The following is an 18,515-nucleotide window of genomic DNA, read 5'->3' on the forward strand; positions in this document are numbered from 1 at the left end:
CCTGTTGTCATATACTATAATATAGTCTACAAGGTAAATTGATGTTTAACCACTGGGAGTGCCAACCTGAATTACCTGCTGCTGTGTTTTCTCTGCAGATGGAGCCCTCATGTTTCAACAGGTTCCCATGGTTGAAATTGATGGCATGAAGCTTGTTCAGACAAAGGCAATCTTGAATTACATTGCAGAGAAGTACAACCTTCATGGAAAAGACCTCAAAGACCGTGTCATGTATGGTCCATCTCTATAAGAGTGTAATGATGTCTACTGTATCATGGGATTTTAGTGGATGAATGTGTTACAGTATGTATGGTGATGCTTTTCCCTCAGGATCAATATATACTCAGAGGGAGTGATGGATCTCATGGAAATGATCATGATGTTGCCCTTCAGCCCAGATCCAAAAGAAAAACTGGATACTATTCAAACTAAAGCAAAAGATCGCTACCTTCCTGTGTTTGAAAAGGTACCACTATGTTTACTGTATATATGAAATGGTATTATAACCGATTAATATTGGTTAAAACGCCTTAAAGGTGGAAAATTGTCCTGTTGATGATTATATATGATAATTAAACGAGATATTGTGTGTCTTCTCAGGCGCTGTCTGGGCAAATATACCTGGTTGGAGGTAAACTAAGTTGTGCAGACGTGCAGCTGCTTGAATGCACCCTGATGTTGGAGGAGAAATTTACTGGAATCCTCTCTGAGTTTCCCAACGTCAAGGTAAATGTGTAAAAGTGGTTTCCTGTATAAGGCTGGACATACAAAGGAACAACAAGAACAACAAAAGAGAACTTGTTCCCATGAAATTCCAGTATATTGTTAACAATCATATCAGTGTACCAAAATACACACCCAGCACTGAATCCTCTGTTTAAGGATGACTTTCTGCGTTTTCCTCCAGTCTTTCCAGGGCAGGATGATCCAGATTCCTGCCATCAACAGGTTCCTGCAGCCAGGCAGCAAGAGGAAGCAGCAGCCAGATGAAACCTACACGAAGACCATCGAGGAGGTGTTCAACATCAAATTACCACGGCCATGAACTCTGTAAAAGATCTGGCACATTCCTCACGTAGGCAGTGAATGATTTATTATGCAAGCGTAACATGTACGGCATGCGGATCAATTATATTCCCTAGTTTATGCTGAGATGACTACTGCACTGTCCATCACAAAATAACTAATCTATTTAGCATGAAAGGAATCTGTAATCTTTCATAACATTATAAGGGTGTTTTAATGTGAAGGTTCTACTAAATAAATTGTTTATTTTTGAGGAATGTTTTTGTTCTGTGTCAAATCAAAGGCCCTTATTTTTATGTAGACTATCACCACACCTTGTACATAAAAAGAAACACGTTATTTTAACAAGCACATTAGTTTAATTTGCTTTGCTATTATTACATTATTATTCTTTTTCAAAGTCAAATGTCAAAGACATAGCACATGGGCAGTCAAGAATACACATTTTTTCCCTTTAAACTTGTTCCTTTTTTCAGTAATTTGAATATTTCAGCTTAATAACCTTGATAGTTTAGCAGCCTGTAAAACTGATGTCATAGTGTATATAGTAAGCCCCCTGCCAAGTCAGACAATAGCACCCACAAAGCTCGCGTACATCTGCTGTGGTGCCAACACTGTGAGTAAACCTGTGGTAATAATACAACGTAAAACGTATCACAAATCATGAGATTCACGTTCATGCACATGTACAAAAAAACAACAACAACAACAAACAAACAGTGTGATTTATATAAGATCACCAAAACAGATTTACTGCAATAAGATTACTAGTTAATCTTAAATCTGTTAAACGCCCACTGGTAGCTTTTGCAAGGTTTCTGGTCACATGAAAGTAAATTTACCATACAAAGCAGAAGACTTGTTCTAGTATGCTAACTGGGAATGATGTTTCCTTTAAAACAAGGTCTGTTCATTGAGAGACAGGGAGCCCTCAGTCTGGTCAGTGTTGTTCCTCCATTCACACCACGATGAGTAGTAACAGCCGGAACGCCATCAACAAACTGTAAGAAAGAGACAGCAAAGTGTCTAATACTATTCACGATCCTTGATTTGCTCAATAAACTTTTCTGCATGTTGAGCAAGTCTGACTCCTCACCTTAACCCTGACATAATGCCAGCAGGCATTAATTTTCCAGACTTCTTGTATCTCATTCCCATCACGACTGAGAGGACTCCTGAGGCCACTGGAAGAAAGAAAACACCACAACATGATACTGGCTGGATGTTTTAACCAATTCTCTGACTTATGAACTGCTGAAAATCAGCATATTAGGATGAGTTTAGCCATACTCACGCAATAAGACCTTGATGTCCTTTGGGTCATTAGAGATTCTGTATGCTCCATAAGCAGATAATCCACCAAAAACTAAACCAGCCATCAGGGACATCACACTGCCTACAATGAAACAGAGACACATGATGATAATCAGACAATTAATTAATCATGTGACAATCATGTGGCATCAAATGTGAGCTATCAACCTTTTTTCTTGTATCCCATAAATCCTCCAAAGGCGAGGGCTGCAGCATAGCTGAATCCAATCCAGTCCACTGCCATCACGAAGCTGTAAACAGAAATACAGTACTGGGTGTCAGGGATGTTTCTTATTCATGTTGAAGTAAGTCTTTCAATAGCAACGCTTACAAAAATCCCAAAACAGACGGGTAATATAATTCAATGCTAACTCTCTGAAGTATTCTTGAGAAAAGTTAGTCCTCACGTTTTACATGATCTTTAACATGAGTGGCCCCACTGGTAAACAAACATACTAGGTTTTCTGTCCCAATGCCTTTGCTACTCTTGTGATTTAAAGATCAACATTTAATATGTATTTATATAATAATAGATGAACGTAGTGAATTGTGATTATTTGAGCTGTATCTGGTAAATCGTGTTGCGTTTAATAATACAAATTGCAACAACAAAAACATAAGTTTAGCAAGTAATTTTAGTCTTTTACCATTAAACACAATGTCCCCTTTCAACAAACAGGAAAACCCACAGTATAATGTGTGTTAACGTTTCTTCCAAGCTAGGATATACGCTAATTAGATTTTAACACCAACAGGTTTACCTTTTCTTAAACCTTTCAGCAAAATAATACGTGTACTTTAGTACTTTGACCCCTGTTGTCTGTGTTTCTACCAATAAGAAGTCTGACCGATCTCTAGATGTCGCTGTGAGACCTTTAGTGATTCAAATATAAACAGAGGAAGCGTACAGACAAGCAGACCCACATGCATATTCACGCTAATAATTTACTTCAGGTGAGGTACGTATTGTTATCATATTATCACTATACTGTTCTTTAATTCGTCTTGGTGTATTATAGTTACATACCTTGAGTCCAAACAAGTGAGGTTCAGCACTTAGAAAACGTTACCTTCAACTGCGACTGCACTTCCCGGTTACTGCCCACAAGCCGTAATACGCATGCGCCATTTCCGTGCTGTGTTCGCTGACATTTGATAAAGTGGGAAAATAGTATTTCAGAACATTAAAATCAATACCGGTAGATTTTAAATAGATACTATCCTTGCAGTGTATCCATAGACAAATTGTATTTAAAAGTCAATTTATTTGTTTGATTTGTTGTCACTCAGTTAAGTTTTGGACTCAAATTGTATTATTCATGTGGGAGAGTGTTGTTTTGGTCCCCATCTCAGAAAGCATATTCTTATTGTTGAATATTGAGCCAACAACTCTCAAATAAATTATTCTGTAAAATTATTGTGCCCCTGTGATGTGATCAAATTTAATCTGGCCATGATCTGGTCCCTCTGGCTGCTCAAGCCCTTAGACCTGCCGGACTTACTTTAAAAATCTAGGTCTCATCATGACATTTCTAAACATGAAAAATAGTACAATCTACATGAAAGAAAAACATGAAATTATGCATAAGGCATCTCAAAATCTCACTAAATGCTTGTTCAACAATTGGCCTAATTCCAGCAGTAGAACACTGAACCAGTAGTATGCAGATACACTTGTGCATCTCTAATATCTGTGTCTGAGTTCAAGTCTTATAATAATCATGTGTTCGCGACAGTAAGACAACAGAGAGAAAACTTGACTCTCCCCAAAGAAAACCACTTTATTTCACTCTGAACCCCCATTTCCAGAACTCACACACATTAAAAGGTTTTCATCATTTCATAATAGTCCTCAAAAAGTGTAAATTAATGCATTCTTAGAGCAAAATAAGCCACTATGAACGGTAGACAATGTGACCACATGCTGCAGTGAGCAGCAGCTCCAGCAGAGCGCCTCCATGCAGTCACCTGGTGGAAAAGAGCCATTGTGGCCCTCCGTGAGAGGGCTGAAGACGTGTTCCTCCAAAGAGAAGGCACACATTTCCAAAATCCGTTGGCATTTAAATACTGTCTACATAGAGTTTCCTGATGAGTTACAGTCTCGTCTTGTCAGGATAAAAATGACTATAAAATGGCTGACAAGGGTCATTTAAGAACAAGGAAGGATTATTCAAGTGAGGTATTGGGGCGACATGTAAAAAGCATGGGATTTACTGTACCATCCACATGGAAAACATATCTCAGACTAACTTTAGAGGAAGACAAGATGGCAAATATGTAAAGTGACTCGTGGAAAATGCAATGGTTTCATTACTGTAAACAACAACAACAATGGACATACAGTGCATTTCACAAATACAGTGATAATTATACAAATGGCTTTGAGTGCACAGGAGCCTGTGATATACTGTTAACATGGCTTTGTCATTTTGCTAGGTAAATACTTTAATGTGAGCTGTAACATGGTATTCAAAGTAACAAATGCATAGAACAGTTATGGAACTATGATTAAATTGACAAAAAAAATCAAATTATAATGTATTTAGCCCTCCCCCCAAAAAAACCCTGAAAAGACATTTTGCTGTCATCCGGGCTGGCATTAAAACAAGTATTGCTCAACTTAACACACTTGTACAACATCATGGTAAATACACCAGGTTTTGGCAATGATCGACATTTTAAGGTAAGTAATATTTTACGTTGGTAGAACATTAAAATTTTTAACACGCATTCCTCCACTTGAGCTCCCTGTGGCATCATCAGTGACAAAGACTTTACTCAAAAATATACAATATATTGTATATTTTTGAGTAATTAACATTAGCAAAATCCAAATCTTGGGTGTTGGATACTAAAAAACATGTACTCTTTTCATATATGCATACATGAACATGTTTTCACGGCTACATTCATTATCAATATAAAACAAAGTGATGTCTGTATGAATATTTATGGTAAACGATGCAGCTGGTGTCATGTTTATGAGCCCCTATAGGGGACTGCGTGCTATTTATTTTGTTCTACTAATGAAAAAACATCACTTTAAATGAGCAAAGTGCATAATCCTCCTGATATGGGACTTGACATAAATAACAGACAACATTACAACCAATGTCAATGAGTCAGTGCACTTAATAATTAATGATCTATCATCAGTGGGCTAGTGTACTGTGTCAGTTAGATACAGTAGCTAACCGTGATTATTAAATTTTTGAGAATTCAATAAATGTCATAAGAGCTTTAAAACTGGGCAATGTTTGATGGTGAGCAAGCGAGAATATTAATTTGGCTAAATCTGTTGAAGGGAGAAATTATTTTAAGAGAAGTATATAGCAATTTTTTCATAGCAGAGATCATATTGGGTATTTTGAGAACTCTTAATACTTTTCAACAAATCCACTCATGTTTTCTCATCAGTTCAGGCTGAAAATCCAAATAATGCGAGGGAACAAGTAGCACAAAAAGCTTAACAATTCTCCGCATCTCCGTTCAGCTTGCAGCTCAAGGTCAACAGAGAGTCAGACATGTGGGATAAATCTCTGAGCCTCTTATCAGATGCTGCTTCGCATCTGGAACACACCTTGTGTTGTTGTCACACAGGAAAATGGCACCGTCTCTCCATGTCTCATCGTTGCAGCCTCCGCCCTGTACGTTAAGGGAAAAAGTTCACCCACAGCCAGCCCAGCAGTGTCCCGTACACCCAGGTTCTCACGTACAGTTTCCTGCCGTTCTCTGTCAGCAGTAATGGCAATGTCAGTCCCCCCAAGATAATCACTGATGGAAGGGTTTTAGAGAGGTTCAGAGGAGAAGGTTTGCCTTCCCCGGGGAACCTGCATATTTTGTCTGCATCCTCCGACTCGTAGAAATCCGTCAGCAGCCTTTGAAAAGACAGATAACTCTCTTAGGAATTCAGCCCGTCTTAGAAATGCACAAGGACTACAAAAGAAACTGCAAAGTGAAACGACACAAAAATCTGTCTGACAAAAGTTCACGTCAGGATTTTTACAGCAGTTACAGCATAAAAACTGCACCCAAATCACATCAGGGCTTTCTGCGCTTGGTTGGTGTTGTCAATGTTGGGCTCAATAGATCTTTCTAACTCCGTATCCTGAATATATTTTAAGGCAACAACTATTATTTCAAAACACTTCAGTCTATACCAGTGGTTCTGGACTTCTTCTGTCATGTCCCCCATGTAAATTGATTTTAGGGCTGCACCTAATAATTATTTTCATTATCCTTTAATCTGTTGATTATTTTCTTGATTAATCAACTAATCGTTTGGTTTATAAAATGCCAGAAAATAGTTAAAAATGCACATCACAATTTCCCAAAGTCCAAGTCCACTTATTAAAATGTCTCGTTTTGTCCAACCAACAGCCCAAAACCCAAAGATATTCAAGTTTACAAAGCAGCTAATATTATATACAACCAGAGGAAGTTTTAGTGTTTTTGTTAAAAAATGATTTAAACAATTGATTATCAAAATAGTTGCAGATTTATCCAGCAGCTATTCAGCTCTAATTGATTTAACTTTTAACAGCGATTAACAATATTTGGTAAACTCGTAACAAAGCGAGCCAACTTGAATTTTATTGAAATAATATTTAGAATATGACCTTCAGGTTGCACTCATTTTACTCATGAAATGCAAGTTAAAACTTTGCCCAAACTACTGGCAGAGAGATTTAATGCTCTGCTACCCTGGCAATGACCTCAAGAGCAAGATACTCAAATTTTCTTAGATATCATACTTTGGTTTTTCTTCCTTAATGAGCACTATATGTCTTTTCTTCCCAGTCAAGTTACTGCACGTCTCTCTTGTAACTTATACGTCATGTTACCGCCTGAATAAATCTTACTAATCTGAAATCCAATTCCTTTTTAGCATCACAGCACTTGTTTGGTTATTGTTACCTTTAGATGAGGTTCATGTTTTTCCCTGTTATGGTCCGCCCCCCAATTTAAGAACCACTGGTCTATACTAAAGGCAACTGCACATAATCAGATTTTCAGAAACATGCAACATGCAATTTCTACATGATTAATTGTTCCACCCACACACACTTACCGGTCCTTGATTTCGAATCGCTCGTGCAGCCACCTGCGGAAAAACAGTGGCTCTGTAGGAATTTCCTTTATGTCCACACGGTCGAAGTGTATGTGGACTCGGGGACATTCTTTGCACAGGAATTCTGTCAAACGCAAAAAATAAAGAGACTAAACAAAAACAGGAAAAGCCTTTCAACAAAACGGCACGTAGAGTAAGCACTTAAGATCAACACGGGGCGACAATGATAGAGTAGAGCTGCTACCACTCTGTGATGCCAAGCCCCTTTGATTCAAGAGAGTAAAGACTGGTATTGTACAACAGCTTGTTGTACAGCTCTCAGGCTGGGACAGGTTCAGACTAATAAGCAGATCTCAATAAAATCAGGTCAAATCTGAGTCTAAATCAAGTCAAGTGTAAATGTAGAAAAAGACAGTCAAGTCCAATTTAATATCTGCAATCATACTAAATAATCAGAGTATCAAATGAATATTCCTTATTTATATGAGATCAAAATCAGCTTCAGCATCACCAAATAAATGTTCCTAAAATAAATCTTATCTCAGAGCACTAAGCGAAGAAAGAAACCCAAAGTGTCTGAGAAGGTCAGACATAAAAATGTAACCAAGTGTGAACGCTCAAGGCTACACGTGTATCCCCAGAGACCTTCAAGTTCCTGTTTCCACAACATGTAATATTATCAGGAAACCTGGCACTGCAGCCAAAAGAGGAAACTTGATCGAAGTCAGCAGCGAAACACTACTTCACCGGTGGAGAGAGCACCTCAATCAGCTGCTGTGCACATTTGAATTGACCTTCGAGACAATATGCGCCAGTTTAATAAACACTGACGGTTAGTGTGGACGGAGGCTCACATAATTTATTTTTGCAAGAACACACATGAAAAAGCCAATGTCACTCTTAAAAGAAAAGACCACCTTCCTTCCTCATACATGGAAGAGGTTAAGTGCTGTTTTTCTTCTGGGCTGTTGAGGATCTAAACAAGTGTTTGGCATTGAGAAAAAAGACTCTTGTAGCATTTCATAAATCAATGCTGAATCTACTGAAAGAAAGCTGAGCTTCCACTGCAGGTCATGTGTGTTGACGAAGGAAATCAACTCTTTGCTCCATAGCAACAAACAATGCCTCCAGATCTACATCCCTTTAATAAACTCCAACAGAGCTGAAATTCTGAGAGAAGGAATCTTAAATATCTTGAGTCGTCTGCACACAAAGAGGAGACCAAACAGCTACAAGAGGTGAAGGGAGCTCATTTATTGATATAAAAAAGGTACTTGATGGTAGATAATTTATTAGTAGCAAGTATTAATTTAATTGAATTAAAGTTGAATTTACTTAGTTCCGTATTGAAAGAGATACAGAAATATGTTGACTAAATGCATCAGTTTCAATGCCAGTGTTTCTATCCACAATCAGATGAAAATACCAAATTACAATTCAAACAGCCATTTAACATGAATGGAAAAACTACATTAGCAGCATTCAGTTCAGCATTTCTTTCCTTTGATCAGACAACCTTTAGCTTTTATTAGCCAAAATTAAGATATTTGTGTTTCTTCTAGTCTATTTTTCTTTTTTCAAACTAAATTTGACGTTCAACATGATTACTTACTCCACCAACAGAAGCCCCTCCAATACACACTGATATTTTGAGATATTTCGTTTGATGTGCTTCTCAGAGACATGGCTACACCAGGATATCCCGGATCATAACGTTTAATCAACGGCTTTCAGACTGTTCGGGCCGACAGGGATCACACGTTACTATCAAGCAGAGTATCTGTAGCCCGGACATTGAACTGTTAGCTGTGGGACTCCGGCCATATTATCTGCCACGTGAATTCTCACATGCCATTGTTGTGGCTGTTTACATCCACCACTCTGCTAACCCGGCATCGGTGTGCAACGCCATTCACACCGCCATATCACAACTCCAGACTCAACACCTGAGTGCACTCATATTAATCTCGGGTGACTTCAACCATGTCAGTGTTTCAACAACACTGACTAATTTCACCCAGTATGTGAGGTGTGAGAGGACACTGGACCTGCTGTATGCTAACGTTAAGGATGCATACAGCCCCCCCCCCCGAATGCCAAGAGGAGGGCCTTTACTGATGGTAATAGGGAGGAGGTGAGGGCAATTCAGGCTGACCTGAAGGTGAAGATCAGGGAGGCCAAGGAGAAGTACAGGAGGAACCTGGATTGGAAACCATGAGAGGGGTCTGGAGCGGCATGAAGAGCATCACTGGCTTCAGACCGACTGGCAGCGGAGGAGTTGAAGGAAGCTTGGACAGGGCCAACGAACTTAATCTGTTCTTTAACAGATTCGACACACCGGTTCCTGCTCATACCCCCTCTAACTCAGCTGCTGTCGGACCTCAGACTCCTCTGAGTCCACTGCTCCCACCTCCTCCATCTTCCCGGGAGAGTCCTACTCCCCCCTCAACTGGCTCTCAGGCTAACTGCTGTGCAATATCCACCGTCTAATAATCTGGTTAATCTGCTACACTTAACTTAACAGTACTCATTACTGCACTATTACTTATATTATTACATTATTATTGTATTATATTGTATTATACCATACATACTTATCAACCTCTAAATCCACTTTGGTACTTACACTTATTTTAACTTTTATAACAAGATGGTGGAGTCCGTCATTCGTCCAGGAGTGTTCCATCATAGATAAGGTTTCAGTCGTAGTCATCTGGACACCGTTTTCAGAATCAAGACGTTTCGGCTCCCATCCGGATTCTCAATTGTGAAAATGGTCTGAGAGCTCAGAAACTTAAGCTACTCTGTGTTGCTTAAGCCCTGCCCTCAGGGAGGAGTCTTCCTGAGTGTCTGCTGTTTACCCTGTCTAGTTTCACCTGAAACTGACCTAATTGTTTCCATGATGGCCCAGTAATCAGGCCTATTGTTTTCTGGCTGCACCTCCCTCATCACTGTTAAGTACCTGATTAGCATATGCTTGGCTTGACCATGGTGTTAATACATTGTGATAAACGGTTGGTAAGTTGAATCTCAGACCACCATTTCTGTTTAAAGAGGGGTTTTCTTTTTTCACAAAAATGGCTTCTTTGACTCCTCTTTCAAACCAACTCTTCTCTCTACTTAGAATATTCACCTCACTGTGGTGGTCACCTCACAGAGAGTGAGGTGACCACCATTTCTTTAAACAGAAATGGTGGTCTGAGATTCAACTTGCCAACCGAAACATCTTGATTCTGAAAACAGTGTCCAGATGACTACGACTGAAACCTTTTCTACGATTTAGCTTTTATACTTTATATCCACTTGTACTTAATTTATCTTACCTGTATTATAGCGTATTATATTTTGATTTGCTTAGTGCTTCTATTCCTTCTATTCTCAAGTGTGCATCGACATGAAAGTGAGCAGCTGTAACGAAAGAGTTTCCCCTCGGGGATCAATAAAGTATTTCTGATTCTAATCTGATTCTGATAATCAGCTTGGATTTTGCAACACCAGTAAATGAAAAATGCTGTTATTATGGAAAACTGTGCACTTTGTCCTTTTGTTAAAGATTAACTGACTATTGATTATTAATATGTCTAATAATAAATTAAGGAAATTGCTTGAATTTGAATCCCCATTTCCTATTATGATTTTACAATTAAGGGTTAAATATGTATTAAAATAGATTTGAGTTTTTAAATAGGATCCAATATTATACTATCACAATAAGTTGAAATGATTCAAACTGTTCATACTGATGAGAAACATTTGTTGACTATGAAACAGAAAGAACGTCAACAACAAGACGAAGAGTTTGGACTCTTGTAGCTGCAGTGTGAACGCAGCCTTGAGTCACTTCCACCTCCTTGTGAAGTCACTAAAGTCACCTTCACCACATGAGAACAGGAAGTGCGTGATGAGAAGAAGTATGCTTTTGTATTCTCTCTGATCTGTTTGCTAGAAACACATCGATGTTTATTCCTGACTGATATGGGATGTTTTTTTTGTGGTTTTTTTTACATTCAAACGGTGCTTGCAGAGCTGGGAACACAGAATAATCAAAAATTCCAAAACACAGATTCATGCTGTTTACAGGAAGACGTGGCTGTTAATAGATAATGTTTGCTATGTGATTAATTAATGAGAGGGTGTACACAATGTTACAGGATTGATAAAAACGTCTATGGATACACTGACTAACAGAAAATAGAGGCAGACTGCAGCTGACAGTCTGTAACTGCATTTATATATGGTGTTAAAATGCTATTTTATCTCTATGATGGATAAACCAAATCGCCTGCATTAATAACTGGTATTTACATGCATTTTTTATAATTGTAATCAGGTTTAATTTTTCGAATGCCAGTATGTGGGAAGGTTGCACTGATTGTTGTATTTTAGTCTTTATCATTATGATATTATTGATTTTACTTCCTACTACTACTACTACCTTTCAATTTCCTTAATGGTGTGTGTATATCATATGGATACGATGTCATTCTAATTTGTTAAGTTGATATGGGTGCTGCTGTAGCGTGTCGTATTATCATTTGTCATTTTGTAATTGTAATTGTTAGTGCTGTTGATTTGTATTGTCAACATGCATATTTCATATGGAACAATAGCTGATGTGATACAGCAGCTAATGGGGATCCAAACAAAAAAATGCATCTGACATGTGTATGCTCATTAGACAAAAAATTCTACAGCCCCGATTTGTTATTCATTAGACACTTGGTTGTCTTATAGGCCCCATTTACACCTGATATTACCATGTGATCTGTACCTGAATATATTATCTGGATAATGACACGCGGTCCACGGGCCTTTGCATTTACACCCGGTATTCTTGTAATGCTAATTCTGCCAGCACTGTGATTGAATCTCAACATGCAAATTAGCTAAGCCACTTCCAAATGTGGTCTGGCCGATCCGATTGCATTCAACTCCCAATACGTTCTGCGTGCATTTACACCTTGCATTAACATGCGCGTTTCCTTATCCATATAGGATATCCAGATACAGATCGCATTTCAATGCCAGGTGTAAATAGGGTCTTAGGCGGCAACTGGAAAGGAGCGATGACTGTGCAGAATAGATCCTTCTGGAGTTGACTGGTGAGACTAAATGAAGGCAAACTTCTTCTACCCTCTGGGCTGTAATTTCTCCAAACTGAGCATTTTCTCAATTGCATTTACACCTGGCTGACTCGCCTGAAGTTAGGCCTGCATTTCCAAATGTATTCCAGCTGCAAGTGTCCTGTATAAGTTTATACCTTCCACAAATGAGTTTTGTTTTTTTTACCCATTAAGATAAGATATCCAGGAACAGATCACATTGTGACACCAAGTTAAATGAAGGAAGCTGTTGAAAGCCGACTGTTTCAGTCTTAATATGAAAATGCTTAACTGAGATTCCAACACAGGTCTGTGGTCAAACTCTGATGCCTGCTTACCTGGCATTGATGGTGCAGGTTTTCTATGACCGGAGGTGTTCAGCGTTCCCTCGTAGGCCACTGTGACATCATACACAGCGTCCAGGTGGCCCTGCATGGCCTCGATGGCTATGTGAGAGGCCTTCATTCTGGGTGTAAGTGTGTGCCTCAGAACAGCCAGTCCTATGGAAAGGACATAAGAAAAGTAATACATTCTTTATTTAATCAGATTAAATAAAGGTTATATTAACAGTGTCAATATAAAGCATGCCATATCAGCCTACACAATAAGTACAATAAGTACTGGTAGCCAATTATAACACTGGGGCGTCCTGGTGGCAGATGCTGGCCATGTAATCGCAACTTCCCCTCCACGGCCCACTATCAAAATAATGGCTAACCCCCCCCAAAAGTATTTTAAAAATAAATAATGATAAAAATACATGATTTAAAAACACAGTAATACTATGTGAATGCTTGTGTTTGGGTCAGTTACTGCACAGTTTGTTGTTCCCCTGTCGATATGGCACCATCCTCTGCTCACTAATACCTCACTAATAGCAGATAATGTCATGTGCACATGTCGGCTCTCCAGAGCGATTTATTTGGATTAATGGGGGAAGGTGATATTCAGAGCTGTGGTCCAGAGATAGGCTTAATCTCTGCAGAATGGATGCAGTTTGTGAGCCGACCTTGACACCACACTGCACAATAGCATCATTATATTCATGTTGATGCAACAAATTTATGTAGCTGTAAAATCTTAAAGCTACATTGAAATGTGTATTTCAGTTAAATATAATCACCATTTAAAATCAGTTCATTTCACTTCCTCATGCTACAAAAATACTCATAAAATATCTCATTCAAACTGATTATTTTTAGTACTGTGAGTTAGAAATAAATTCTCTCTTATCGACCAGTAGCAAGTCCATTTAGTCCTCAAAACGCTGAGCTAACATCAGCAGGAATATTTAATAAGCAGTTTTGGTGGAAGCTGACCAATTCCTGGCACCACACCAGTAATCCAATGACAACAGAAATGAATATAGCAGTTTTTATGTTTATAAAGCTCTACTAATGAATACTTCAATAAAAGGGGTATAGTAAAAATTGTCCAAAAGACTGATATAATTGCTGTTCCAAAAATGTATATTTTACCTTCATGCACATTCAAAATCTTTTGGGGTTTTTGGGGCTGTATTACCAGGAAATGCAATGATTTTCACTTTGCTATACAGTTCTGAACGTTATAATACATGATTCTAATGTTGCACAATTTGAACTGAAAACTTAACTTTGAAATCAAGAATTTTGTAAATCCATATGGATGTGATGCAACAGTAGCTTGCAAGGGTGGCCACAGGTCACACAACAAAATGTAGTCAGCTGTTTTACAGACTGAGTGGGCTGTGCTGAATTAGTATGCATCAGTATAGCAGTAAATGGCTGCTGTCATGCCAGTACCTTCTTTCGTAGCAAAAGCCTGACTGTCAGCGATAACATTCTTGAGCTCTGGATTATACCGAGTTCCTTCTGGGAAGATGACAAGGTACATCTGTGAGGAGAAAAACACATGAAATGAAAGCGTCTTTAGTGTTGGTTCTTATTGCCAAAATGGAATTTCTAACATTCACAGGATTTGTTGAACAACAAAAATGGAAAACAAAAACTGTGTTGAACTTGTAATATTTAGAAGAAAACTTGATACACAGTTTTCATCACCTCATTCTTTTAAAATCAGTTTGGATTGCAAAGTGAAGTGAAAACTGAGAGTTTTTTTGGTGCTGAAAACTCAGCCTACTGCTCAGGTCTTAAATTTGTATCCCTTCCCTTTCACCCATTTCACAGTAACGCCACTGTCTTTTATCTAAGGTCAACAATTACCAGGAAGTTGTACCCTTATGTAAATTTGCTTTAGCACGTACTGAATGAATGTATATTAGAATCACTCACTTCACACTTTTTCATCTAAAGAATTTCCTCACTTTTGCAAATTTCAGCAGCAGTTCATAAAATGCTTCATAACTTATTTGTTAATTACTGGAATCAACAGGCAAGTGAGTTTTACTTTGACAATTTGTTTTAGAGTTGATACATTTCAGGCAAATGGGAACAAAGATGAAAACGTACATATTTTAATGAGTGCACTGATTTCAAGTATAATTCTGGTTATTTCCAACCTCGGTCTTATTTCACAAATTTTTGTCATTATGTTTACTTTAACGACTCACAACAGAGCTTTCATAGTGTACCTTCACATCACTTCAGGACCACTTCTGTCGAACTTACACACACACACACTAATCCCCCGCAGCTAAATCCCCCCAAAAAGTGATTAAAGTAAGCCCTTTCAACACAATAACACACACTGCAATTGAACCTTCCTGCATCCAATGTCTGATTATCCATTTCATTGGTGCTGGCATCATTAGATGTTCTGTTAATACAAACTCTGAGAAACTATTCACGTCAACATCCTAATTACAAGTACGATAAGAAGGAATTTTTGGAGGACAGAATTTTGAAAGATTATTGCAGAAAGCTCTGCATTGAATTTAAGTAATGAAAGTTTAAAAAACAAGCTTGTAATGATCAGAAAAACATTGGAAAATAAGGCCCAATATGAATATATGTTGTACAGTCACAGTTGGAGGGTGGGGGTGGAGCGGGGCATGACTGCAGTAGTCAAGAGACTAATTTATTAAGTGTACTCACTGGTGCTCCAGATTGAGTCTGAGTGAGGAGCTTCTTCTTCATCGCCTTTTCATTAAACTTTGCACTTCGTTTCACGTAGGCTCCTCCATGCTAAAAGAGAAAGATAATCAGATGAGAACAGCAGTGGATAATGTGATGTTGATGTTTACATCAGTAAAATGACATTCAAATACTCACAGAGTTGCATTACCTGAGAGAAATACCATCCATATAGTGGGAGCCACTTGAGTCCATCTTTAAGGACGTATCTGACATGACCGAGAGCACTCTGCCTGATGGCGAGCATGTCAGCGATGATCCAGTCAGCTACAAGGAGAGCCATTGGTAGAGATTAGATATTTACTTCATTCTGTGCTTCACACTAGACTGAGATTTTAAAGCAGCATCTGCAAATGTATTACCTGTACATTGGTGATTAGACAGGTAGATCACGTTCTCTTTGTTCTTTGGTATATCTCCATATATAACAATCTACAGAGAAAGCAGGTTAAAGACATTGCAGACTCCAGCAAAATGGTAGATGTTATGGACTGTCATCAGTTTGCAAAATTATTCTACACTGAGATAAAGATTTATTTTGTTTTGTTAAATATTTAAACTGCATCAGGGATTTGGTTCCAGTTCAGACTGTTTTTACCCAGTTTTACAAAAACTATACCAGCATAGACTGCTGCTTTTCAACAAACCCAAGAGGATTTATTAAAAAGGTCCATTCCAATCTACTCATGTGGCCTCCAGCTGGTTGGACAGCACAGGAAGTTTATTACACAAATCACATCATATCAGAGACGACGGTATACCAGCTACAACACTACCACTGTTGCTTTTCTGCACACCCTAACGAACACAAATACCAAGAGTACAAGGAGTGGAAACAACAGGGCAAAAGAATGCAGACTTTCTCGCCTTCATGCATCTGGTTCATCAAGATCTTGTTTATCAGCCTTGGTGTCTTGGTGACACAGCTGGTAAGAGGCAGCTGTCTCTTATGACTGTGTCATATCTTTCTACCTCCCCCCCATAAACTGGTGACCATATTATCGACCCCAGTTTTGTCTTTAACAATCATATTTTCTGTAATTTTATATGCCGTAAGTGAAGGATCACTCACCTCAACTCCTGTGTAGTTTTCAAAGAAGAACAGGACCATACTCTGGTAGATGCAATACAACCGGTCGTCCAACTTGTGATACACTCTCGCTGGTAAGACAGTTGAAAGTAAGCGCCAAGCCCCCCATGACAGCAGATAAGCTGGGGCTGTCCCCAGCATGATCGTGGCTGGAAACCAGTACCGCAGCGAGTATGTGTGCACAACCAAGGAGAGCAGCATGATCGTACTTCTGGCTCCACTAAACTAACAAAAATCCCTGAAGTAACTTAGGCTGTTGGACTTAGTCCCACACTCTGTGAGCACTTTGATTAAGTTACAGCACCGCACCTGGCCTACTTTCAGCACACCTGGCCTGACAAGTCAGCATAGGAAAGTGAGAAAGCTGCAGCAAGAGGGAAATGAGGAGCTAGCTGGCTAAAGCTAAATTTAACCTTGTGTGCAAACCGCAGTTAGCCAAGTCGGCTTAAGCGATAAATTAACGTCCACCCATACTGCAATAAAAAAAACGAAATTAACTGCAGTTATCTGATTAGTATCCACATCTCAGAACGGCAAACCAGAACACCACCTCAGCCCAAACTCGTACATTTAACGTTACTGTCTGTATAAGTTAAGAGACAGCGTTAGCCTACTATTTAACGTGTTTAGCCAAAAAGGAAGTTTTACCTAACGCTACATTTGATACAAACTGTCTTCTTTAATGTGGGTACGATAACAAAGTGTAACCCAGACGTCAGCTCAGTTGTTAAAAGGCAAACTATTTTCTATTTCCTTCCCTAGTTCTTCATCTTTCTCCGGCTAGCTGTTCATAAACTAGCTCTTTGCAGCAAATGTCACACACGCCTCCCTACGTAATGACACACCGTAGCATCGACGAAGCTGATTGGTCAACTGACGTAGTAGAGGCAAACCAATGGGCGTGAGCGCAGCATGAGTTCAATATGCTCCAACATTAAAGGACCATAACACTTTTTTACTGCAAGTTTACCTCCATTTTTACACAAATTTCATAGTACACCTTTTTTTCTTTTAGCTTCCAACCATTTTCAAAAGCATGTGATAGTGTTTATTTGATTTCTTACATTTATTTGTCATGGCCCATGTACAACATCAATCTCAAAGTCAATGTAGTTATTAGATTTGTTTTTTGACAAACTACTTTTTTCAAAGGTCAAGAATGAACTTTTACACACAAAAGAAGAGAGCTTTTAGTTTTTTAATGTTTTATTATTTATTGTGTTGTTTCCTACCTTCAAAGCAACCAATGGTGTCTATCAGCTTCATTATTTTAGCTCTTTATTTTAGGAGCTCAATTACAAAAGCAAATTCACAGACATTTACAAATGGAGACACATTCAAAAATTTAAAATGCTATGTTGCTATGTATGCTTTAGAAAATGGTCAACAGTCAATGTAACATATCCTATACCTATAGCATGTGAGTCCTTGTGAGTCACCTAAAAAGATGCCAAAACACAAGTGTGGGTGATTAAACTCTCAAAAAGATTCGCATCACATTAATTCTAATTTTATAACATTTTATGAAAAGGAATTCAATCTGACACATTTAGATATGATTTAGTAATGTTTGCACTAAAGGTGGGGAGGTTACAGATGGTGTAGCTCAGTATGCTATCAGTCATATTGTGCTGACTTGGAGTAAAATATAAAAATCTCTAGTGAAATGTTGGACAGTCGGATGCAGAAAGGTTCAATTGCAGAGTGGTATTGTGTTGAAAGGGCTTGTCTTTAATCACTTTTGGATTTAACTGTGGGGGATTAGTGTGTTTTTGTGTGAAGTGGCCCCACAAGTTGGGTGCAAAGACAAGGAGGCCAGAAAATATTATTATTATTAT

The 18,515-nt window shown here is 38.5% G+C and overlaps 3 protein-coding genes across 5 annotated transcripts in view; 1 reads left to right on the forward strand and 2 right to left on the reverse strand.

Annotated features, from left to right (window-relative positions):
* Positions 1 to 1,283, forward strand: part of gsta.1 (glutathione S-transferase, alpha tandem duplicate 1) — a 2,103-nt gene extending 820 nt beyond the window's left edge. The window contains exons 3-6 of the mRNA XM_044214360.1: positions 99 to 231; positions 331 to 466; positions 601 to 726; positions 908 to 1,283. Of these exons, the coding sequence (XP_044070295.1) occupies positions 99 to 231; positions 331 to 466; positions 601 to 726; positions 908 to 1,045 (533 nt within the window). The 3' untranslated portion in view covers positions 1,046 to 1,283. The remainder of the gene's footprint in view (positions 1 to 98; positions 232 to 330; positions 467 to 600; positions 727 to 907) is intronic.
* An 82-nt stretch (positions 1,284 to 1,365) lies between these two features.
* On the reverse strand, positions 1,366 to 3,491 carry tmem14a (transmembrane protein 14A). Of its 3 annotated transcripts, none has more exons than XM_044214361.1 (5): positions 3,368 to 3,491; positions 2,509 to 2,591; positions 2,321 to 2,422; positions 2,123 to 2,210; positions 1,366 to 2,027 (listed from the first exon to the last, which is right to left on the reverse strand). In XM_044214361.1, exons 2-5 carry the CDS (start codon positions 2,582 to 2,584, stop codon positions 1,985 to 1,987), a joined length of 309 nt encoding a protein of 102 aa, XP_044070296.1. In that variant the 5' UTR covers positions 2,585 to 2,591; positions 3,368 to 3,491; the 3' UTR covers positions 1,366 to 1,984. The 3 variants fall into 3 exon arrangements, with proteins under 3 accessions (XP_044070296.1, XP_044070298.1, XP_044070297.1); XM_044214363.1 differs by having other exon boundaries at positions 3,411 to 3,440; XM_044214362.1 differs by lacking the exon at positions 3,368 to 3,491 and adding an exon at positions 3,102 to 3,170.
* A 605-nt stretch (positions 3,492 to 4,096) lies between these two features.
* On the reverse strand, positions 4,097 to 17,514 carry agpat5 (1-acylglycerol-3-phosphate O-acyltransferase 5 (lysophosphatidic acid acyltransferase, epsilon)). Its single transcript, XM_044214359.1, has 8 exons — positions 16,660 to 17,514; positions 15,950 to 16,019; positions 15,739 to 15,854; positions 15,549 to 15,638; positions 14,298 to 14,388; positions 12,852 to 13,013; positions 7,412 to 7,535; positions 4,097 to 6,218 (listed from the first exon to the last, which is right to left on the reverse strand). Exons 1-8 carry the CDS (start codon positions 16,876 to 16,878, stop codon positions 5,993 to 5,995), a joined length of 1,098 nt encoding a protein of 365 aa, XP_044070294.1. The 5' UTR covers positions 16,879 to 17,514; the 3' UTR covers positions 4,097 to 5,992.
* Between the last annotated feature and the right edge of the window lie 1,001 nt (positions 17,515 to 18,515).

The sequence above is a fragment of the Siniperca chuatsi genome, linkage group LG11 (assembly GCF_020085105.1).
Source record: "Siniperca chuatsi isolate FFG_IHB_CAS linkage group LG11, ASM2008510v1, whole genome shotgun sequence".
Classification (NCBI taxonomy): Eukaryota; Metazoa; Chordata; class Actinopteri; order Centrarchiformes; family Sinipercidae; genus Siniperca; species Siniperca chuatsi.